Source organism: Erigeron canadensis, chromosome 1 (assembly GCF_010389155.1).
Source record: "Erigeron canadensis isolate Cc75 chromosome 1, C_canadensis_v1, whole genome shotgun sequence".
In the NCBI taxonomy this organism is placed as follows: Eukaryota; Viridiplantae; Streptophyta; class Magnoliopsida; order Asterales; family Asteraceae; genus Erigeron; species Erigeron canadensis.
In genome coordinates this window covers 59,382,859-59,407,439 of record NC_057761.1, presented here as the reverse complement: position 1 = coordinate 59,407,439, position 24,581 = coordinate 59,382,859, and the positions used below count along the sequence as shown (strand labels likewise).

Here is a 24,581-nt window from a genome sequence, read left to right as displayed (position 1 = left end):
ATTGTATAATGCAATTTAGTATTTACTAATTTAGTATATTAAAGATTTAGTATATTAATCTAAATATGATAGATAATGTAAGTAAAACAATTTAAAGGTTAAAATTCATTTTTGCTTTTCATCTAAGGGTTGTGATTTTTTCAAAAATGATTTTAGAATGCTCTTTTATTATTATTGGGAGATAATATCTGGATATTTTCGATGGATAATGTCATATTTTTGTTTAATTCGGTTAATATAACACTCTTAGAAGGTTATGGAGTATGATTTTTCAACCTTTTCCCCTTTCAAAATGATACTCGCCATATAGCTTTGTGCTTGCACGTCTTAAAACCACCAAACGTTAGACGTTCTACTATACTATTCCTTTTATCCCATCACGAGACAAAGTACCCGTACATTGCGATGGTGGGGTGATAGGTCATAAAGTATGATAGATAATAGGAAGTGATAGGTTATAGAGTGTGATAGCCAAATGCCTTAGCCGTTCAGGCACCCCCTCGAATTTAAAAATTCGTCAAAAGTATATCGAATGACATCTCTAATGAAAGAACATGAAATTTTAAGAACACCCATATAATTTTTATAATTTATTAATGTATAGTTTTTGAAATAAAAGATTTTGAATGAATTAGAGGAATGAAATGATTTATCAATGATGAGTTGGTGAAGTGGTTTGGAGTTCCCCTAGTGACCTATAGGTCTCAGGTTCGAATCTCCATTCCACCAACTTTGAGATATAGGTAGTCCTTCTATGATGGTTTAGCTTGGGTATACCCATGTTCAAGTCTGAGGGGACAGGGTTTACCCCTATTAATTGTCGTGCCTTCGGGCGGATTAGTACGGTGTTTTCCCCCCATTGGGCATTTGAAATAGGCATTTCTACTTCGAGGGAGCTCTCTAGCGCGAACCCGGTTAAGACAACGTATGCTAGACCTCTCGCTGTAGAATCGCGACACGAAGTTTTAAGCGAAATTCACCTTTAAAAAAAAAAGAATAAAATGATTTATGGAGAAGAGAGAAAAATAAGTGGTTGAGATTTGAAGAGAGAGAAAAATTGTGTGGTTGAGATTTCTTTTAAGAATATTATATAATGTTGAAAAGTTAAAAGTTTAAAAGTTGATTTGTTTTTGAATATAGTATAGATAGTCATATAAAAAAAATATTAAATACAACTTTTAAAGGTATATTTAACATGTTCCATATTAAAAATCTACTATCTAAATTTATAATAATCGTAAACTATTTAATACAACTTTAATTGTAGACGCATTTAGCAAATCTCAATCAAGCAACATCTATTTAATATGGCAAATTACATATCCTTTTCTTGTATTCACAAACTTAGACAAATCACCTTTCTTAGTAAGATACAACTAAAAAGCATCAAATGTAAAAATGGAGCTAATATGGCCTTGAAAGTAGTTTTTTCATGTAAGCGTTTTATAGGTTATTTATCAATTGAAACTTTTTAAATCGACCCATCTCAACTTGAAATCTTAGTTTTGTCCCTAGTCAATTTAATTTTTTTAAGTTTATAGGGATTGTATGTGGTTGGACGCCTGATATAATTTGAGCACCTCTTTTTTAAAACAAAAAACAAAACTTTTTAATCTCTTTCGTTATGCGATTTTTGTTGATAATTTTTTTCTTATTAAAGCAAGGTAAATTGACTAAGAACGATTAAAATTTAAAGTTAGTGACACAAAAAATATGCTTCAACATGATGTTTCACATTTTATGCCATATATACGATTGTAACTTAATAACGTGTTAAAAAGTATTATATCATACACTTAACGTTTTTAGTTAAAGGTCGTAACGCGGGATTCTCGTATGTATGTCTCACATTTTGCACCCTATAAATAACCTCTCAATATCCTTGTCTCATGTATACACACTCAAGAAACCTCAAAACAAATAGAATCTTGGTGTTCTTTGTCTCCAAACTTTGAGGAGATTTGTCAAAGACCCACATAATAATGAAAATGAAGATATCGAACATATTATGGAACAACTCAAAGAGTAGTCGTTCTGATTGTTCTAAAGAGCAATCGGTAACCGAGCCAACCCATGAAGCGAATTTTGCAGTGAATTGGGTTGATAGTTGTGAAACTTGTCTAGAAGATGGCAAGAAGTTTTGCAAATGCGGAAATGATAATGATGACGGCGGTGAAGAGTTGCAGTCTACGGTTAAGAACGAGGCGAATGAAGCAGAGGCATGCCCGGTTGAAGCCAATAGTTCATTCCTTGATTCCGTTGTTAATATGAGCGGAATGCTCATAGGTATAGTATATAGTATCGAAAAATAACCAATTTAATTGTATACGTGTTACAAAATCATATATATGCTAATTAACTTAACCATTGTTATATTTTGATCATGTCTAATATATATAGGTCTCGGCCAACTCTCAACACCATATGCACTAGAAAATGGAGGGTGGATTTCAAGTTTCTTACTTATAGCTCTTGGGATCGCAGCCGCATACACCTCACACCTCCTTGGGAAATGCCTTGATAACAACCGGAAAACAAGAAACTACACCGATATAGGCTACCATGCTTTTGGGAGCCGTGGAAGAGCCATAACGGCGGCATTCATCTACATGGAAATCTTCATGTCTCTTGTTTCGTACACCATCTCGTTGCATGATAACTTGAACATGGTCTTCCTTGGAACCCATGTCCGGTTTTCATGGGCTCAACATTTGTCAACTTCTCAAGTCCTGACCGTGTTCGCGGTGTTGATTGCCTTGCCTAGCCTCTGGCTTAGAGATCTCTCCTCTATTTCGTTTCTTTCAACAGGTGGCATCATTATGTCACTAATGATTTTTGTAACGGTGGTGTGTACGGCCCTGTTTGGAGCCGTCTCCGCCAATAAATCAATTCCTGCTCTCCAACTACGAAACATCCCTCACATCTCTGGCCTGTACATTTTTAGCTACGGCGGCCATATCGTTTTCCCTGATATACATAGGGCCATGAAAGACCCTTCCAAGTTCACCAAGGTTAGTACTCCCTTTATTGTCTCAAAATTGTTGTCCAAAATGACAAATATCAAATACCATAGGTAACGCGGTACAACGATTGCATTTTTTAAATTATATATATGATTCTCTTGTCCAGGGACAATAAATTGTTTATTTCTATTTTATGCTAGTTATCTAATGTAATACAATATGTACAAATTCATCTCATGTGTCAAAATATGCCATTTTCAGGTATCAATCGTGAGCTTCACATGTGTGACTTTGCTATATACATCCTTAGGCTTCGTGGGTGCCAAACTATTTGGACCAGAAGTAAATTCACAAGTTACCCTCAGCATGCCTCGAGGCAATGTCCTCACTAAAATTGCGCTATGGGCAACAGTTTTGACACCATTAACCAAATACGCGCTAGAATTTGCACCTTTTGCAATACAACTTGAACATCGTTTTCTTTATTCTATGACATCTCGAACCAAGATGATCATAAGGGGTACCATTGGCTCAATTTTGTTGCTACTCATACTCGTTTTGGCCCTAATGGTCCCATACTTTCAGTATGTGCTTGGCCTTACTGGCTCGCTTGTCACTGGGGCGATTGTACTTATTCTTCCGTCAGTCTTTTACATCAAGATTTTTTGGAACGAGATCTCAAAGCCCGTTTTGGCTCTTAATGTGCTCCTCATTACTATCGGCTTTCTTCTGGGGGTCTCTGGAACAATCTCTTCTTTGAAGTTGCTTATGGAAAATTTTGAAAGGATTCACTCAACTTCTTCCTAATCGGATCAAATTATACTAGTATATATATATGATTGTGTGTTAGTTGTATCCGTTATTTAACATGCAGGATACGCTAATTTTGAAGTTGGGTTCAAGAGGCATAAGATAAAGCATATTGTGTGATAGATTAGATATATACATATATACTATACATTGGTCAAATGAACCAAATTATGTACGACTAGTATAACAAATAAGACTCCTTTCATCGTGGTGTAAAAGTACATGTAGTATTTTATTAGAGCTTGGAGTTATCAGTTTTAAACATATTATCTTTTATCCAAATATTTGATCAGGATACAGTAAAAAAAAAAACCCTATCATATCATCATGAATGTATATTTAATCAGAAAACGAGACCTTCAAAATTTTGGGACCTAAAGGCTAAAGTCCTTTACTTGCTTTAACCTACAGATTTTTCAAATTCAATATATGGTAAGTGAATGTATCTACACCTATTTATAAATACTAGCCTTGTACCCGCATGATGCAGCGGGATATAGGAAAAAACCACTGGTTAAGTAGCTATACCATGTTATTACATGAATGTATGATTTAACTCAAGTGTTTCTTACCACCATTATTATTTTAGAGTGAACATTTTTTATGTTGATTGATTATTAAATTCGGTAACACACGTGTGTTTTTTTGGTATACTATATGAGCAACTTAAGGGAAGGGAAGGAACACGCGTAAGATTTTTTTAAGGGTATTTTTAGAATTACAAGAATAAAGTGTTTTATGGTAATATAGATTAAAATGGTAAATTCGAGATTTTAAAGATAGATTGTTAAATTTTAGGGAGGGTAGTTTGTTTATATAGATAAAAAAAAGCCTTTTTTTTTATTTTTGAAAATGTTGAAAGCTATTCTACGAGAACCCCCTTCTTTTTCTTCTTCTTCCTTTTTTTTTTTCTAAACCAACATCTTTTTTATTTAATTTTTTCGTGTAATATAATATACCTAAAGTAATATTGATGAAATAAATTATAACATCAGTCTATCAACACTTAAATTAATTACACCGTTTACATTTACATTAATAGCCTACACAACTCGTCGTCACCACTATCACCAATTGTCACCGCCATATGTCACCATCGTCGCCGTATTGTGCGAGCACCATGCTAGTATGTTAAAAATAAAATGTTACAAATACAAACAAATTTTCACAATTCAAATCACTAATTAATTATATTATTCTTTCCTTTAATCAAAATTTAAAAAAGACTAACCAATATGTTATCTGGTCCAATTTTGGTAAACTTTTGCAAATGGCCAACTTTATATCAACTTTAGATGTGCGTTATTTAGACCAAACTGGAGTGTAAAAAAATCATTTTAATAAAAGTATAAAAAACTTTGTTTTAAAACTTTAAAAACCACACCGTCTCTCAAGTCAGTCGTCGTCCGTCGTCGACGGCCCACCCAATATCGTCGAAGACTTCAAGTTTCCACCACTCCGCTACGGCATATATATTAAGACTTTCTCAACACTCACAAATAACACACCAAAATAATGACTAAAATCACCTGCAGCTTCATCATCTCATTAATAATAATAGTAATAATTTCGGTTTCCGTTTCTGCAAGTAACGTCGGAGATTTCCGCGGTGCTGTTTTCGGTGTAAATTCAAAATTCTCCGGCAAGGAAAGGTCGTTAAGTCTTTTTAAAGCTCATGATAACCTCCGTCATCTTCAGATTTTAGCATCTGGTGTCGATCTACCTCTCGGTGGAACCGGCCGTCCTGATGCCGTAGGGTAATTCTATATAAATACTTACTCTCTCATATATATATATATTGATAGTGATTTTAGTTTATGCTTTATTATTTTTATATGTGATTGTGATTTATTCCCAAGTCATTTTGATTTTGATTAGAGATTTTAGGTATTATTAGTACTTGTTCGAGTTTCGATTAGAGTTAGGGGTTTGGTAAGGCTGAAATGAACTTGAGATACTGATTCAGTGAGAACTAGGGTTTCTTTAGCCAACAGAGAGTATGTTTGCGATATAACATATCGATAAAAGTTTGAATGTGATTGTGATTTTGTTGTTGTTATGAGTTAGATTAGAAATTTTAGGTATTTTTCTTGCCACGTGTTAGTGTTTCGGTTAGAATTAGGACATGTATGGCTAAAGTAAGTTGAGATACTGATTCAGTGAGAGCTAGGGTTTCATATAGTCAACAGAAAGGATGTTTGTGATAAAACTTATTGATAAAAGCTTTAATGTGATTGTGGTTTTGTTATTTTAGTTAGTTTAGAGATTTTAGGTATTTTTTTAGGACGTGTTCGTGATTCGGTTAGAATTAGGGCATGTATGTCTGAAAGTAAGTTGAGATACTGATTCAATGAGAGCTAGGGATTCACGTGTCCAACAGAGAGTGTGTTTGTGATAAAACATATTGATAAAAGTTTGAATTTGATTGTGATTTGTTGTTGTTTTCTTGTTTTTTGACTTAGAGATTTTAGGTATTTTTTAGAACGTGTTCGTGTTTTGGTTAGAATTAGGGCTTTTGTAGGGCTGAAAGTAAGTTGAGATACTGATTCAGCTAGAGCCAGGGTTTCGTTCTTAGATAGAATTAGCGAGGAAAACTTGTTAGTAGCAGTTTTGTTTGTGGAATTTAACTAGAAATGAGTTGTGTTTATGAAGTGGATTGACGGCAGTTCAATAGTTTAAGCTGTAGAATGGCTGTGTAATGTGTTGATGTTTAGTTTAGTGGTTTGACATGTAAACGTATTTGTGCAGTTTGTACTATGCCAAAATTGGGATTGGAACACCGCCGAAGGAGTATTATGTGCAAGTAGACACTGGAAGCGATATAATGTGGATCAACTGTATAGAGTGCCGAGAGTGCCCCAAGAGAGGCTATCACGGGGTATGCTTATTCTTTCCTCTTTTTTCTTTTATTTTTTTTATGTACAATTCATGTTATATACATTAGACTATTAGAGTCGATGTGCTGTAAAAAAATGTATTGTACTGTAAAAAATGTATTATTCTTTTCTTATGTTTTTGCGTCTTTGTTGGAAAATGTAAGGTGGAACCTTTTGATTTTAAGTGACCATTGCAATTCTTTAAACCTTGTTTGTACTACCTTCATGCATATGAATGCTAACAGTTTTAGACCTACCTTGCTTAATACAGCTGGAACTTACTCTATACGATCCACAAGATACATTCACAGGGCAAATGGTTACATGTTCTCAAGAGTTTTGTGCAGAGATCAATGGTGGTGCGGTTCCTGGTTGTAAGGCCAATGCATCTTGTCTATATACAGAGACTTATGATGATGGAAGCTACAGTATTGGTTACTTTGTTAGGGATATTGTCCAATATGCCACTGTGTCAGGTGACTTGGAAACTAAGCTGGCAAATGGAAGTGTTATATTTGGGTATGTTTTTAATCTTTATTAATGATCTTTGCACTGATCAGTCAAGGATTATACCCCACCCCCCAATATAACACCATAAGATTTTATTCAACTGTTTAAATAGGCACAATGCATAGGTGAAACTGCTCTTTGATTTTTTTGCTACATCTTATCATCATTGTTTGTGGCATTTTTCTTATGCGTTTAATAGCTTGTTATATTTCTATACTTCTATATCTATACTACTATATAAAGATTATACACCTTTGTTGAAAAGTTAAAAAAAGGAGAGATGCAAAATGACCATTATACCCTTAATGAATTAACTTACACCATTGGTCCCTTATCTTTTAAAATATCCCATTACCCCTTTAGATCAATTACCTCTACATCAATTACATTTACATCAACCTACACCACTCGACACCGCCACCACCACCACCACCAATAGTTGCGCCATCACCACCAGTTGCCGACACCTCCAGACCACCGTAACCATCACCGCCGCATTGCGCGGGTACCGTGCTAGTTAAGGTGGAAGGCATACATGCAAAGTTCTAGTTTTCAGTACTTATGTTGGTTTGATCTTTTATTCTATTTATCTTGTGTTTCTGTATTGATGCTGTTTTGAACAGGTGCGGTGCCAGACAATCTGGGAACCTTGGTTCTTCCGAGGAAGCTCTTGATGGTATTCTTGGTTTCGGTAAATCAAATTCATCTATCATTTCACAGTTGGCTTCATCTGGGAAAGTGAAAAAGATGTTTGCACATTGTCTGGATGGTGACAATGGTGGTGGTATTTTTGCAATTGGACATGTTGTTCAGCCGAAAGTTAATTCAACGCCTTTGATCCAAGATGAGTAAGTCGCAATTCTCTATTTCTACTGATACAAGTTACTTTTGTCTGTATTTTGCTATGAAGTGTTTAGGGAGATTTTCCAATTAATTCAAGGCGGAACTTTCTGGTTTTCTTTAAAATATAACATAGTTGTCAAAAGCGAAGGCGATCTCAAAGGGCAAAGACCCCAGATAGGGCGAAGGCGAGAGGCGCAAAAAAAGCGCACGTCCGGAAAAAAAAAGGCGCACTAAGTAAATAAATACAAAATATTTATATGTAGTGAAAAATAATAGTAAAAAAATCAAATGTCATTTATAAAACCAAATATCATTCAAAAAATATAAACTTTTCAACCAAAAACTTCAAATTATTAGATTATTATAAACATATATAAACTCTTCCCCCCATTTTATATTCTCTCTTTTTCTATCTTCTTAAACAACTATGGTCACTCATTTTGGCTGGAAAACATTAGATCTAGCCACAATTTGGCCGGATCTTGAATGATTTGGTCAAATCTTGACCCATTTGACCATTTTGACCGCTGTTGACCACCACAGTTGACCGTCGTTGACCACCTTTTTCATGGTCGACTTGGGCAGGGTTTCAGGCGCTGGAGGTGCACCTCGCCTGCCTTTTGCGCCTAGGCCCAAGAGGCGCTCGCCTTTAACAACACTGAAATATAAGCGTATGGATAAAGTCGTTATATCATTTCTATTTGGTGCCTCTCCACATGAACAACTGGTTGGGTAATTGTCAGTTATTATGCTGTTAGAATTCCAACTTTTGCTTTTCTGTTAGCCTGTTTTTCTTGTGATCGAGTAACATAGATTTCTGAAAATCGTATTCCTATTGTTCATATGATACATGGGAGGAGTTATAGTACACGATAAGCCTATTCTAAGTCAAGCCCTAACGTCTCATTGGTCTAGTTACTTATTTACAATCTCATGTTTCTCTTGAACATTTGAAAACTTAAGAATCTATGTCCTTTTGTGGCTACATGTGCATGCATAACTGTTATTGTAATTTTTCACGAAGCATTGAGGCCAATCCATCTTAATCAGATTAAGTTTATTTCCCTGTATTATAGGCCTCATTACTCTGCCAATGTTACGGGAATAGAAGTTGGTACCCAGCTACTAAATCTTTCATCAAATACACATGGTTTAGGAGACAAGCGAAGAACTATAATAGATAGTGGTACAACATTGGCCTATCTTCCAGATGCAATCTACAACTCTTTGGTGAATGAGGTGAAAATATTAAATGCACTATACTGTTGGTGTAACTGGAAAAGTTGCTTCTTAAGCAGTTGTATAACATATATTCTTATTTATTTTTGGTTTTTTTTAGGTTGTTGCAGGGCAGCCTGATTTAAGACTACGTACTCTTCATGACCAGTATACATGCTTTCAATTCTCTGGAAGGTATAGTGGATATGGAGTCATTATGTTTTTATGCTTAATTACTTCTTTATGCTTGATTACTAAAGTGTAAATCAATGCTTAAACATTCTAATTCATCTTACAAAAAAGTACATTATTGTCGAAATAATATAACTTTATAATCATATTTGTAATCATAATTATCTCTTATGCAATTAAACTTTTGGATAAAACAAGTTTTTGGGTAAACCTAACCGGTTATCTAACCAGCCCATTTGCCACCTATTCTCTTGGGTCTTGACTGCAATATGTTGGCCTTTTTCTCCTTACAAAATTTAAAAGTGGAATGGCTAGCTAACTTTTGATTCTATATTTGCAGTGTTGACGATGTATTTCCTGCGGTTACATTTTATTTTGAAAATTCACTGTCCTTGAAAGTTTATCCTCATGATTACTTATTTGCCTTCGTAAGTGATTCCATTCATACAATCTGTTTAGCATTTGATTATCTATGCTATTAAGGTTTAAACTTCATTACCCCAAATGTTTGAAATTCATGTACGAGTAAATGAAGATTGAGATAGCTTTGTGAACTGTTCTATATATGCAGCTTTTGTTATGCTTTATATGTCACACAAAAAAAAAGTCTCATTAACTATGTGCATAAAGAAAACGAGTATTGTTGTCAAGTCCATGATTAGGCGCGCCTTGGTGCCCATTGCGCAGGAAAGCTTCTGGACGATGGTTGCAACTAAATGTGGTTGCCCGTTTCTTATGTAGCAATTTATTTTCCTTTTACCCATTTGACCTGTTAGGGATAAAATACAACCCACGTTAAAACACAACCCACGTTAACGGTTAACCCATTTCATAAGTAACTCAATAGAAATTGCCACCTGTACTAACAGATAATAGTGATAACACTAAGCATTTAGGATAACTATATAGAGGTATATATTAGATGCTAACACACCTTTATTCTGAATTAATAACGCCAGTGTTGCATTCGAATGTTGCAGGAAGATTACTTGTGTTTTGGCTGGCAAAACAATGGCTTGGATTCAATAAGTTCGATGGACACAATATTGTTGGGAGGTCAGCTCTATATTTTAGAATAGCTTATAGCCTTATAGCAGATAATAAATTAAGTTTACTAATCTTGGAGCTGAAAGTCAAGTAATATATCTTAAAAAGATCAACTGCAAATGTTTTAGAATGGATGGAGTATAAATAAATAAATTTCATTCACATAAGTATATTGGCTTTCAGTATAAGTGTAGGTTCCTCAGCAACATCTTCAAACTATCTAATATTGTAATTTTGTACTTTAATACCATAAATCCATAATCACTGAGCAGTAAATATCTTATAGTCACGTCAAATTACCTATAACTTCGTTTAATGGTTGAGTAAATATTGCAATGTTAATTATGTGAATCTGGAAATTTCAATTAATATATTGGGATCTCAAGTTTTTAACACTTCAGCCATTTCATAGTGCTTCTTTCTTCTGCCTTTTTTTGTGCAGATTTGGTACTATCCAATAAGCTGGTCTTATATGATCTTGAAAACCAAACAATAGGATGGACCGAGTATAATTGTGAGTTTTGAATACAGTTTCGGAAATTTATAAAGCTGGTCTTATTTTTTTGTTCTGCTTTCTGATAAGCTATTTTTACTATTATACACATTTTTTTCCGATTTATTGTAACACATTAAGTTGACTTGCTCTCGAGTGATATAGTTTTCAATGATTAGGATACTAACCCTAATTATTGTCTTTATATATAATTAATTTCAGGTTCTTCAAGCATCAAACTAAGGGATGAAATTACTGGTTCGGTGCATTTAGTAGGTCCTCATTCTATACCATCTGATGGCAGCCATATTCATTGGACATATTTGATTTCATTTTTGATGATCAGTCTACTGCACTTAATGGTATCTTAAATTCTGAAATCTGAAGGTAGATAGCGTTAAATACGCAATATACAGACACATTAAAGAATTAGGCAAACTTAACACAGGGATTAAATCCATTGTCTGGTAGTATGTCAAGAACACATCAGGCGCCATAGCAAAAAGATAATTTTGTAAATAAGTTTCATTCTGCTTCTGGGTTTCTGTAGAAGCCCTAAAGGAGTGCACGGTCTTTTTGCTTGCATAGTTGACATCAACTTTTGTTGGGCTTTCACACTGGTTTTTGTTTATGTATTTTTTTTTTTCGTGAGCTCTCAGGTTGTTTGTATAACGTCATATAGTACTGGCTAGTAAAAAGTTGCTTGGTAGATACAATCATACAACCTTTTTTCTCTCTTTTTTTTGTGCCTTAAGAAAAGGACTACCTTTAAAAAAAAATAGTGCAATATTGCAAAAGGGCAAGTGTGGTATGTGGACTGTGTCTTATTTTGTGCGATTTGGATTTAATTTTGGTCTAGCTTTTATAAGTGGCTGGTCACATTTGATTTCATTGTCTTATTGAAAATATCTGGAGTCTTTGTTTGTGCATATGTACCAGTAACTAAATAACTTTCTAAATCTTGGCAAATAAAACGTGATCGTGGTAAGCACCGAGCCAATAGTTGAAATTTTTGACTGACGTTGGTAATTCGAGAGTATGAAAGCATCAAAAGTTATTGAATAAGTGTACCTTTTAGAGTTTTATTTGTATAAATTATTTGGGTGCATTAAAATTTGTATTTTGTCACGTGAAAATTGGATTTTTATGTATAAAAAGATTACTTTTTAGGTATGTAACAACCCTTAGAGCTGTTATTATTGTTGTCTTACTTTTTAAAACGGAATTTTGTTGATGAAGATTATATTGGTAGAAAAAAATGGAAATGAACTGGCAGTAATTGGAGCCTTGGAAATCCATGTCATGTGATGGAAAGTTGGGCCCAGATACCCAAGAATTAGCTGCCGAAACTGGGGCTTATATGGGCCAACCTCCAAACCAATGAACCATACATGTCTGGTCTTTTGTTATGCTCAATCTTATCACATTCGACTTTTCAAGTAAAAATCACTCCATAATCTTTAGTCACTTCTTTCAAATTTCTTTACAAGAATACCTTTGATTTCTACATTAGGTTTGAGGATTTGAGGATGAGAATAACTAAACCCATTTTTTTTTTACTTTATACTTAAGTTACTCAATAAAATAAACATTAGTTGAGAACTTGCGATTAAGGAGATCTTATTTAAACAAATTATTCAAGAAAAAGAAGTTTAAAAATTTTCTAATCAATAAACACAAAATGATAGACATGAAAAATCAAAACACAAAAATAGAAAAGAGGTTTAATGAGATTCACATATTTTGTCATTTTAAAATAATTTTTATTTTAGACTAATATTTAGAAGAATATGCCATTTTTCTTAACAAAAATAAGTATACCTTATACCAAGAATGATAATCACCTATAATGCTCACAATTAATGATTGTATGACTTTTGGAGTAACCTATATGTTTTTTTTTAAAACAAAGATTACATTACAATTATATATATATCACAAATAATTCTAAACTAACTCATTGCCAAAAATTGAGCCTTGGTCTTTTACACTATGAGGCAAGGCCTTTAACACCCCACCGAAGTGGTGGTGGCTAGAGTAACCTATATGTACTTATGCATATTCCATTATAAAGATTTCTCACTCCTATTGAAAGTTAGAATTCTAGATATGAAAATATCCATTACATGTTTGTTTTAAGTCATCTAAATCAAAATAATCCAAATCGAATTCCCATGCGGTTATATATTTTAAAAAAAATAATTTATTTAATATGAAAAGACAATTAATATGTTACATATTTTTTAAAATGCAGGTTTTTTTTTATAGAACATCATTTGTATCTATAAATAATTGTTTTATTAACATAACATTATGGGTTAAGGAATATCTGTGAGATATGAATATCTTCCATGACATATTGATAAATTGGATTGGATATTTTTCACAACATATCCAAAAACTGACGTATTACACGGCTAATCCCTAGCGAAAGTAAACAAAAATCTCACTAAAAATGATACTGTACGTACAAAAAATAATGATACTCGTAATAATAAGATAACGTGTTGTAAATATTAAATACTAATAGGCCGTCTTTGGATGATCAATATTTATATCTTCTTATTACTATAAAATAAAAATAATAAAAATAATTATATTATTATTAAATTAATAATAATAATAATTCCTCACACCACAATCACCACCACCATCACCCAGATTCATCATCATTCATCCATTCCTCTCTTTCATTTATTTTTCCTAGAGATAAAAATAAAATAAATAAATAACCGCTTGTAAATCTATAGATATAGAAATCATAAGTAAATATCATCATCATCATCATCATCATCATCATCATCATAAACAATCTTATTGAAATCTCAATTTTACTATTGAAAACGATTTTGAATAATTAGGGTTTCCATCATATCTCTAGTAAATACGATTTCACCATGTACGTTTCCCAATCCCCCTTTTCTCTCAGCTTTCACAAACCCTAATTTTATTTTATTTTCTTGATCAAGTTTTAATCTTTTTAACAAACCCTAACTAATTTCATATGCCCATATAAAAAAGGTTCAATATTGTTGATTAAGATATTTGATTTATTTATTATCTTGATTTTTTTGTACTTTTTATGATTTGTTAATTGGTAGTTATATAGGTTTTTGTTTTGCATATGTATGTGTATGCGTGTGTGGTATATATATATACATTTATATATACACACACATTTGATTTGTATTAGTATTTTATATGGTGAAAAGTTTTGGAATTTAATATGGTGTTTGATAAATGCAGGGATTACAGGATGCCTAATAATGAAGTTGACGAAATCGACTACATGGCAGACGAGGTGGATGTTTTGGATTTCGTGATGGATGATGTGGAGGCAGGTGGTGGTGTAGATCAAGTTGTCGAGGATTACGATATGGTTCGTCTTAATATCGTTGCTTTTTATTTTGCCGTGTGCATTGAATTTTTTTATGCGCTACTGCTTAGCGTACAATGAGTCAAATGTGAAGTTAGCTTACCATGAAATGAGTTAAATGTTGTTTAAGTGTCAAATGCCACATCCTAAATCCCTTTCTAAAAAGTATGATTTTTTAATATAAATTGATAGCTCCTTGTAATTATATTCTATGTTCGTTACATACAAAGTTCCAAAAAGTTTGATAAATAAGTTTTTCCCGTCCTCTTGATGTATAGTAGAAAATTAGCTGTCTTGACCTGTTATGAAATGTGTCTAACATGGTCTTTGTGAAGTTGCGGTTGCTAATGTTGAATCTGTAATCAAGCATCACATGTTTAACTAATATGGAAATTAGTAAATTACTATATCTGCTCATTTTGACGTTATTCTGATGTTTGGTTACACGTGTACTTTGGGCTTAAATTTCCAGTATGTTTTGCAGGTGACAGATACATCTTCAGCTCAAGCAAGGAGAGGCAAAGACATTCAAGGTATTCCATGGGAACGACTAAATATAACAAGAGATAGTTACAGGCAAACACGGCTGGAACAGTACAGAAACTATGAAAACATCCCGTTATCCGGCGATAAAGTTGATAGGGTACAACACTAACAATTTCAGTTTTTCCCGCATACAACTCCTCTGGTCCTTTCGTTAATTATGGAAAAGTTGTTGGTATGTCTAGGAATGTAAACAGAAGCAGAAGGGTGGCAACTACTATGAGTTTTTCCACAATACAAGATTGGTGAAGCCTACAATCCTCCACTTTCAGGTATTGACCAGTACCTTTTATTTTGTTTGGGATTTTCCTGAGTTGGCAATTTTTATACTTTTAGTTTGGAATCTGTCACTGTGACCTATGGTTTATCCCTTATTAGGAGAGTGTAAACATTTCCCTTTCTATCTGCTTGAACCATTTCCCTTTTGGCTACCCTTTTCTTTTTTTTCTACTTTGCCCTTTAAAGGATAAACCATAAGTCACACTGACATATTCCAAAGTAATAGCTTACAGTTTCCTGTAAATCGTCTATTTTTAGAAATTATATTATTAATTTGCATGAAAAGCAACTCATTTCAATTTGAACCATTCTGACTAGCTGCCCAATAAGCTCTCTTGATGTGTCGGCTCTAGGATATCTATGTCTTCTTCTTTTCTGCTAATCTCTTTTTGAATTATTAATGATCTGAAATAATTAATATGGGTTGCTAATTGATTATGCATATCATTTTACAGCTAAGGAATCTGGTTTGGGCTACCTCAAAACATGATGTATATCTGATGTCTAACTACTCACTCATGCATTGGTCATCGTTATCATACAACTTGACTGAGATCCTTAATTTTTCCGGGCATGTAGCACCTACAGAGGTAATTATATTAACTTCATTTTATTTGTTGCCGAAGAAGTTATGACATTCTTTATTGCCATAAAACATGTCAACTGTGGTGCTGTTGTAGTTGCTGCTGCTTTTTTTAGCTCATTTTGGCGTCTTGTTATTCTAAGATTATATGCTTTTTGATCATCTAGAAACATGCTGGGAGTTTGCTCGAAGGTTTTACACAAACTCAGATAAGTACGCTAGCAGTTAAGGATGATTTCCTGGTAGCAGGAGGCTTTCAAGGAGAGCTGGCCTGTAAGGTACTCCATAATTAGAATCCAAAATATATTTTATTTTTCCTTGGATTTTATGTGACTGGAGGATTTATCAATGATTTAGTCACTTTTGTTAATATTGATGATTTATATTGCATATTGATGATTTATATATAATATATATATATATATATATATATCTGCGCATGTCTCTCATTTTAATAAGTTTATTTCAAGTTCATTAGACTGTATTTTGAACTACTTGCAGGCAAATAAGCACTTGGAATATGTCATGAAAAAGGCCCTGTTGTGTATGCTAGGTGTTCAAACTGGATAGTGTAAAAATTTGGAATCTCTTAGTTCCTAATGCAAGAACATTAATTGATAGTTAAGGGTATCTAAAGAATTATATTACTGTATTTCCATAAATAATAACACCTGTAAATTTAATCTAGAATGTCAAATAAATGTCTCTTGATAAAGTGAACTTGTTATGTAGGATGCTCTTGTGTTGGACTGTTTTGCTTTGTTACAAAATTCATACCAGGCTTATTTTCATCTCTAATTATTTTGTTGGTTTATTGTGGTCCATAATATGTTCACTTATGTAATTAATTGATGCAGAGGTTGGATAAAAAGGGTGTAAGTTTCTGTACAAGAACTACTTATGACGACAATGCCATCACAAATGCTGTTGAGATATATGACAGCTTGAGGTAATTGCAACTTCGGACATATCAGTTTATCTTAATTAAGAGACTCTTGGTGGTGTTCACTTGTTGATTACTGAGCTGCTTTTTAGTGGTGGAAAGCATTTTATGGCATCGAACAATGATGGTGGTGTGAGAGAATATGATATGGAGAAATTTCAGCTAATGAATCACTTCCGCTATCCTTGGCCTGTGAATGTGAGTATAGCGCTCTTTTTTGTTAAGGAATGTCTGGATTTGGATTTGAACTGATTATTGAACTTGTGACATGAAGACTCTCAATGATTAGTTTTTCGTTGTTTGGATACGTAGAGTTTTCTTCTGATACGTAGATGTTATTATTTAATGGTAAAGTACAAATTTTTACAACTTAAAGTCTGAGTTTTACTCTCATTTCACGGAAGTGTCTTTATGATTATATTATCTAGAATGTCCCTAAACAATTAGAACTTTCTTAACGCTCAAAGCACTTGTTAATTTGATTGTTACAACATCAATAGTGTAAGCACTTTCAATTACGCATCCAGACATTCCTTCTTATGGTTTGTCCAGATTTACTTTTGGTTCGTGATAATGTGCCGTAGCTTGATTGTTCTGCTGATAATTAATACTGCTAATTTAACATTGTATTGCTAATTGCTTTTCTTCTCTGCGGGTGGTCTAGAAATTTCTTATGTTTTATTTGGTTTGATGTGAATTCTTGAGTGTGTTGCCATTGATATATTCTGTATTGTAGATACAAAATGCAACTAATCTTTATTCTTTAATCACAACCGTTCGAGTATTTCGCCCTTATACTGTAGCTCAAGTTATCCTAGTGGATTATAAATGCACTCTTGTTTGGTTTAAAATATCAAATGCCAAATTTGACTCTCTATGGATGTGCAGCATTCCTCATTAAGCCCAGATCGCAAACTTATAGCTGTTGTTGGAGATCATCGCAATGGACTTGTTGTGGACTCATCAAATGGAAAGGTAAGATTATGGTTTTATATTTTTCTTTCCTTTTCTTGGAAGAGTTTGTTCACTTGAAAATGGCTTGGTTTAAGTTAGATATGTTCTGGAATGGGTCAAACTTGGAACCTTATTTGGAAGTGAAATGGGTTAAATGGATTTAGTAACTGTTTTCAATATCTTAAATTGACTTATTTATATAAATTAGAGTGGATGACTTTTGTTCTAACTCAAAAGTCTTATCACACTTTTGTTAAATGAATGTACTTTTGTTAAAAGTACTTCATTTCGCCCCATTGCATGATCAATTCGTTTCCTGTTACTAGTCTAAACAACATCATTCCATATAGAATTTTGTTATACTTTGATGGCAAAAAAATTTTCTTTATCTTGATATAGAAACTTTTCATCTTGTTTGCAGACAATGGCATCAGTGGAAGGTCACCAGGACTATTCATTTGCTTCTGCATGGCATCCAGACGGAAGAGTATTTGCTACTGGGAACCAGGACAAGACTTGCAGGGTGTGGGATCTAAGAAACCTTTCTGACCCAGTTGCAATTCTTAAGGGAAACATGGGAGCTGTCCGATCAGTTCGTTTCTCTTCAAACGGGCAGTTTTTGGTTGCAGCTGAACCTGCGGACTTTGTGCACGTTTATGACACAAACTTGAACTATGAGAAGAGGCAAGAGATCGATTTCTTTGGAGAAATCTCGGGGGTATCACTTAGCCCGGATGATGAAACCCTTTATATTGGAGTATGGGACCGAACTTATGCCAGCTTGTTACAATATAACAAACGACATAAGTACGGGTACCTTGACTCTTTTATGTAGTCTAGGTCTAGTAGTCCCTTACCTAAAATAAGATTGTGATTGAAATGAGTTTTTGTTTGATTTCTTGTTCTGGATTCGTGGGTAGTGTTGGTTATTGGAGTATATGATGATAAAAGTAAGACATTGGGGTATTGTGTAAAACATTTGTCAAGAAAATGTATAGCAGTCATCTTTAAAAGAAACAATGTGTTTTTTCATATCTTGAGAAGTTCTGATGGCAGTACTGAATCTGCTCTGAAGATTCATGAACCCATAAACTCGTATGTATATTATAGAGGAATTTTTATGTGGAAGTCGATCAATAAACTTTCACTGGGATACTGCGCTTAAAAGGCGATTTAATTTTTTTAAACCTAGAAGAAACCTTTTATTTTCTTAAATAGAATGTAGGTTTTCACAACACATTACTGTCTTCAAGTTGATTTTTCAACTTTTTTTTTTTTTGTATTTTGTTTAGGTCTTTTTTTAATGATAAAAATAGAATAAATTGTATAAAGTACGTGCGTATATCATATAATCATATTTTAGGCCCTTCAACATTAACATAGATCTAAATTTGATTGTATTAAATGATAATGATATTGTTCTATTAGCATTGTATTAAAACATTTTTCTTAACTTTTTAAAAGAGTTGTAATCAATGTTTTGCAAATTAGACCAGATATTCAACCGGCAATTCCGGACAAGGATTAGAAGTGCAGCATATCTACACAATATTAACTTAGTTACATCTCAGTCATCATGACTTGGCATTCTGTAATTTTAAAACTTCCCTCAAAAACTTGGCCTGATCCTAAATGTTTTTCTACAATTTTGAATATATGCCTACTTATGACATCCTTAGCAGATGGGAAGTGATATTCGTACCACTGTTTCTGATTGATGTACCACAATGTACAAGTTTTACAGCTGACTGTATAAGCCAGCATTGCACAAGTGTGGTACATCAATCAAAACAAATGGTACGAATATCACTTCCCTTAGCAGATTGATCGTAACACAAATACCAAAGTTCACACAGAGAATAAGGATAAATACTAGGAGTGGCAGTGAGAGCACAGGGGCGTACTCGGATGATTAAGAAATCTTACCATATAAATTGATAGATTTCTCACAATTGCGCATTAAACACTTAAACGATATGCTATATAATTTGTACTCCGTGGTAAATTTATTAATATTTGTGGTACTAATATCACCAATCTTTTCATAATTTTCGCCACCTATGTTCTTGTACTGCCACAGACTCAAATTATCAATAGCATCCATGTTTGATGTTATTGGTATATTGGAACATGATTTAATCGAATCAATTAAAATGTGTGTGTGTGTGGTTTTGTTCAATGTCGAGCTATATTACAATTTTAGCATTTAGCTTATATGATACAATTTTAGCATTTAGCATTTGGTTATATTACAATCATTTAATCAAACATGCATGGTAAAGTAGGTATATGGACATTTGTTTGATATAAAAGCTAAAATCTTGTGCTAACAATATACAAAAATAATTTTAGAATAAAAGGCATGCACTTTCAGAGCATGGGTATGTATAAGGTGGGTCATACAAAGCCCATGTTGCAACATAGATGAAATGGCTTAAGCAGCGCCTCAATGACACCGCCTTGCTTTGGCCCTTCACCCGACAAAAGATCCCCGCCCATCCCTTCACTCTGCTCTCGTCTTTCTCTTTTTGTTTTGATCAATGTGAGAAAACAAAATATAGACAAGGTAGGTTTAATGAGTGGGTATTTCATGGTTGACAAATAAAAACCAAATAGTGTAACTATACTCATGTCTAGTCAATTCTTTTGACTTCTAAACTTATATAGATAAACAAGCTGTTATAAATATATTATTGCATTCATGGTGAGTTGGTGACATTCAGGGCATCACTGATTCATTGAATGATAGTTTGTTATGCCCAGGTTATGCACCTAATAACATTATCATAAAACTGTGCAGAAAATGATAATTAACACACTTATACACCTTTACAACATTATTAAACAGCCCATTATGATATTTATATAACTGTCATGGATACATAGGATATATGATTTCAAATAAAATAACACAAGAAACAACGATTACAAGAACTAAAACAAGGCACCATAAAATCACTAGGGGCGTATTGATCAATAAGTGAAACAGGGTTAGTAGCATAGTAATATGATTTATTTTCCAGTTTAATCAATGTATATTTGAATTTATAGAAGGAAAACAGTTAACAGATTAGTGATGCGATATTCTTACTTTGTAATATCTGTGGATGTTTTGGATTGTATGTTCATTTGAGAAAAAACTTCCAAACTTCTCTATCTGTCATTTCTTTGATTAAATGGGTGCCTAATATGCCCTCCTCGTCGACCAGGCTCCTCAGTTGTCTTGCAGCACTATTGAACCCCACATAATGTTTTTTTGTGGCGACAAATAGCACTCCATAAGGTGGCTTCAAGCACTGACGAAAAAGATAACAGATAAATAGTCATAAGAGCCAGTGTATGGTGTATCCGAACTATGAGCTCAAATCAGAGGTGGCGATTCCAGCAAACTTACTTATAAATGGGTCGATTCAGATTATGTATTATACGTTATAAGTATCTAACTTATTAAACCGCTTAGCTAAACAAACAAAACTATTTACAATGAACAAAAATGTGAAGCAACTTTCCATACACATCAAGGGCAAGAGGTCACTCCAACCTGACCCGTCCATTTTCCCACAAAATCCATCCTCCACTAGCAAAACTTAAAACTTAAAAGATTTAGAGTCATAAATGGTATGACCACCAAAACCTGGAAAAAGAACTGCTATAATCTGACCACAAATTTTTAACTAATACACTTCAACTTTAAATTTGATGTACCTCGAAGACTAATTTTGCTTATTTCATACCAACTTCCTCTTACACGAGCTCAAATTCAATGTCAAAAATCTAAAGCTTAATCCGATGACATGGGACTAGACTTGTCTAGGTAACAGAATCTTTTGTTAACATTGAAGTGAGTCAGGTCGATCCAAACACTTTATGTCCAACTTCTAAATCTTTTGTTTATTTACGGGGTCAAAAATGGTTACAGAAGTTACATAAAAAGTAATCATTTCAATAATAATCCAACTTTTTAAATAGAATGGCTTTAAGATCGATCAATTAAAATTCACTTCAAGCAACTTTAACCTGCTTTAAGGGTATCCTACAATATGATTATTCTTCTATATTATCTGTTTGACCCGCCAGAAACAACACATAACCCAAATCTATCCATTGACACTTGAAGTGCAATTTCCAATTTCACAAGGAAAGAGCATTGTACCTTTTTGATTAGAGCATACAGCTTTTTTAAAGAGGTTGCTGAATATGGAATATCAGTCATTAAAATAACATCATATCCTCCACCTTGGTCCATTTCACTAGCCCTCTCCCACACCCTGCTTCCTGAAAGCTTCCTTGATCTCCTTGAGGAATTTTCATGTCCAATAATGCTGCCATCCTGACTACTACACCCATCCACGAAATCCTCCTCCGAGAAACTAAACTTTGGTAACTCCGGTACATCACACTCGACAACAGACAAAACAGTAGAAAGTTCATCCCACTCTCCAGCATAAAAGTGAACAGTAGGAGAAATAATTTGTCTTGATGGAGTAAGGGAACTCTCAGGCTGTCGACTCTGTCTGTCCCGGGCCTGTTGAAGATTTGCCAGGACGTTTGGGATAGTTGTGCATCTTATAGCTTCGGCATTTAGATCTTGAAAGTGTACTACTGAAGCTCCCTGAGATATGCAATAATTAAAGCTTTAACATTTAATTTCTCATTCAAGATTTTTTAATGCAAAAGAACTAGTCTGTGATATTCTAATGAAATTCTACTACTTTCTTTACCTTGATCCACATAAATCCATGCAATAATATCTTTAAATCTTACCCTCTATATCTTGATAGAGAAAGGAAAGAAAAGGAAACTACAAATTTAAAACCGTATACCATGATTAGCATACCTTTAGACAAGCAAAGATCCCCGGAAGCCCATAGCCACAACCAAGCTGGGATAAATAGAAAGATTAGAGATAATAAACTTTGATATGCAGGGTGGCATTCAGGAAAAGCATGTAAATGGACATCTTTAGAGAGTAACGATAGATAGGCCTATAAACAAGCCTAATTCATTCAAAGTTGCAGATATTCTTTTCCCTCTATATCTCCAATTTCCGTTTTGACAAGTGTCTTAATCTTGACAGGCATACTTATAGGCTCATGAATCATTTTTCTAGGTTATAAGAATGCAAATTATAGAGGACATGGTATCTTTTATCTGACTTGACAAAACTACATGTATTACTAATCATTTTCAACATACAACACTACCGCAACTCAAATATGAAATACAAGTATATAGTACCAAAACATATACATTAAATAAATAAACTGAGATTACCTCGAGCACTCGTTTGCCTCTAAAACTTAGTTGAGCATCGCGAATCTCCTGTTTAAGGACGTTCGTGAGATCAAATGAGCTATCCCATGATTTGGAAGATCCTGCACCAAATCTAAATTAAGCCCTAACAAGATTTATGATGCCATATGCATACTATGTTAAATCAACCATAATCCAGCAGATCAAATACACCTCAAAATTGAAGAATAATGCTAGTTTGAACCTAGTGAACTTACCATCGGATTTTGATGGCATCAAGTCCAAACCTATCATATCGGAGACACTAACTCTTCCCTGTGATAGAAATTAGGAGACCCGATATATACATTAGTTTGGTATGTTAGAGGGTACAAAAATAAGCACATTGGTGAAGATCAATCAGTAAAAGACGATCAAAAGGGAGATAACGAACCTTAAATATATTTACTCCTTGCAAATCAATGCTCTCCCCGGAATATTTATAAGGGTACCCCATCTGCACATATAAGGATGGCATGTCGTTTAAATGTGAACCCTTATTACAATGAAAAAGAAAATCTTTATCTTAATTCTTAAAGGCCAAGTTCACTTCTTACAGGTTCTGATAATAAGAAATACCTTAGAAGGTACAATTTCAACCGCTGGAGAAGGCATGTGCATCTCCCTATCAGATGCAGTAGAAATGCTTTGCCCAACCCGGTCAGGTCCTAAGCCAGGCAAGCATTGTGCAAACAATGATGGTGCACGCATTATATCAAATACTAGACGTTAAATATTTTTCAGAAAAATCTCCGCAATCGCCAAAACCTGTTATCAGAATATTCAAAACAATTAAAATCAACAATACACCCAAATTGAAGTTACTCAATAGACATAGTTATGCAGCCGACCAAGAACAGGTAGAGTACATATTATAACAAAAAGTTATGTAAGACATGGGCTTAACAGCAAAAACTGCAGTGACAATTCAAAGGAGGATTATTGTGCTGACATGTATCCCGATGCACCATTTTGAATGGTGCCACTAATTTACAAATTGATACACCAGTTTTTTTGGTGCACCGTATAAACAGAACATGAAGCACCACCAAGGCGGCCTAATGGTTACGCGTCCTGACGTTCTTAGAATAAACCTCCCTAGGTAAAGGTGCCACGGAAAGGGTTCGGAAACAATCACGAGGATACCCCGGTCTGAGTGAAACGTTCGCACTCCCCGGTATCAAACCTCTTACCCATGTAAACATGACAGGTATCAGCACCAGAAACTACCTTGCTATTTAAGTTCTCTATTTTATTTAATAATAATTGTACGGAATAACCGAAATGTCTTAATAGAACTAATTAATTACTAGTAGTAAATTTCTATGTTAAACATTATAATGTTATATTACACTCACATATATACATATCGATTTCAAAAGCACACACACAAAATATAAAATTCAAATTTATAATTAATTCAATCAGATACAAAATGCTATCAGTTAATTATAAATTTTTTAAAAAAAATGAATATTGAAATTGGCATACCAGATGAACGAATTTCGAACTGAATTACGGTGCGCCGATGCAAAACAATGAAGAATTGAAGAAATAATGATCAAAATCAAAGAATTATGTATGAGTATATAGATACAGATGTAAACAAATATATAAATAGGTGAGAAAATGATTTAGGGTTTTGAATTTGGGGTGTTT

At 33.7% G+C, this 24,581-nt stretch overlaps 4 protein-coding genes across 4 annotated transcripts; 3 read left to right on the top strand and 1 right to left on the bottom strand.

The window, feature by feature from the left end:
* The first annotated feature begins 1,982 nt into the window (after positions 1-1,982).
* On the top strand, positions 1,983-3,770 carry LOC122596333 (amino acid transporter AVT1H). The gene is made up of 3 exons (XM_043768891.1): positions 1,983-2,286; positions 2,401-3,011; positions 3,225-3,770. The coding sequence occupies exons 1-3, from the start codon at positions 1,983-1,985 to the stop codon at positions 3,768-3,770; spliced, it is 1,461 nt and encodes a 486-aa protein (XP_043624826.1).
* A 1,340-nt stretch (positions 3,771-5,110) lies between these two features.
* On the top strand, positions 5,111-11,843 carry LOC122609488 (aspartic proteinase 36). The gene is made up of 10 exons (XM_043782535.1): positions 5,111-5,530; positions 6,522-6,651; positions 6,921-7,168; positions 7,783-8,007; positions 9,079-9,241; positions 9,342-9,415; positions 9,753-9,840; positions 10,393-10,468; positions 10,902-10,973; positions 11,175-11,843. Exons 1-10 carry the CDS (start codon positions 5,289-5,291, stop codon positions 11,321-11,323), a joined length of 1,467 nt encoding a protein of 488 aa, XP_043638470.1. The 5' UTR covers positions 5,111-5,288; the 3' UTR covers positions 11,324-11,843.
* A 1,770-nt stretch (positions 11,844-13,613) lies between these two features.
* On the top strand, positions 13,614-18,662 carry LOC122582673 (uncharacterized WD repeat-containing protein C2A9.03-like). Its single transcript, XM_043755104.1, has 10 exons — positions 13,614-13,851; positions 14,199-14,331; positions 14,813-14,971; positions 15,057-15,143; positions 15,606-15,740; positions 15,901-16,011; positions 16,591-16,682; positions 16,769-16,874; positions 17,565-17,651; positions 18,052-18,662. Coding segments are annotated over exons 1-10 (1,326 nt in total). The 5' UTR covers positions 13,614-13,849; the 3' UTR covers positions 18,466-18,662.
* A 1,802-nt stretch (positions 18,663-20,464) lies between these two features.
* LOC122610798 (histidine protein methyltransferase 1 homolog) lies at positions 20,465-24,581 on the bottom strand. The gene is made up of 8 exons (XM_043783754.1): positions 24,414-24,581; positions 23,502-23,690; positions 23,317-23,379; positions 23,141-23,198; positions 22,905-23,005; positions 22,468-22,512; positions 21,784-22,242; positions 20,465-20,926 (listed from the first exon to the last, which is right to left on the bottom strand). The coding sequence occupies exons 2-8, from the start codon at positions 23,631-23,633 to the stop codon at positions 20,756-20,758; spliced, it is 1,029 nt and encodes a 342-aa protein (XP_043639689.1). The 5' UTR covers positions 23,634-23,690; positions 24,414-24,581; the 3' UTR covers positions 20,465-20,755.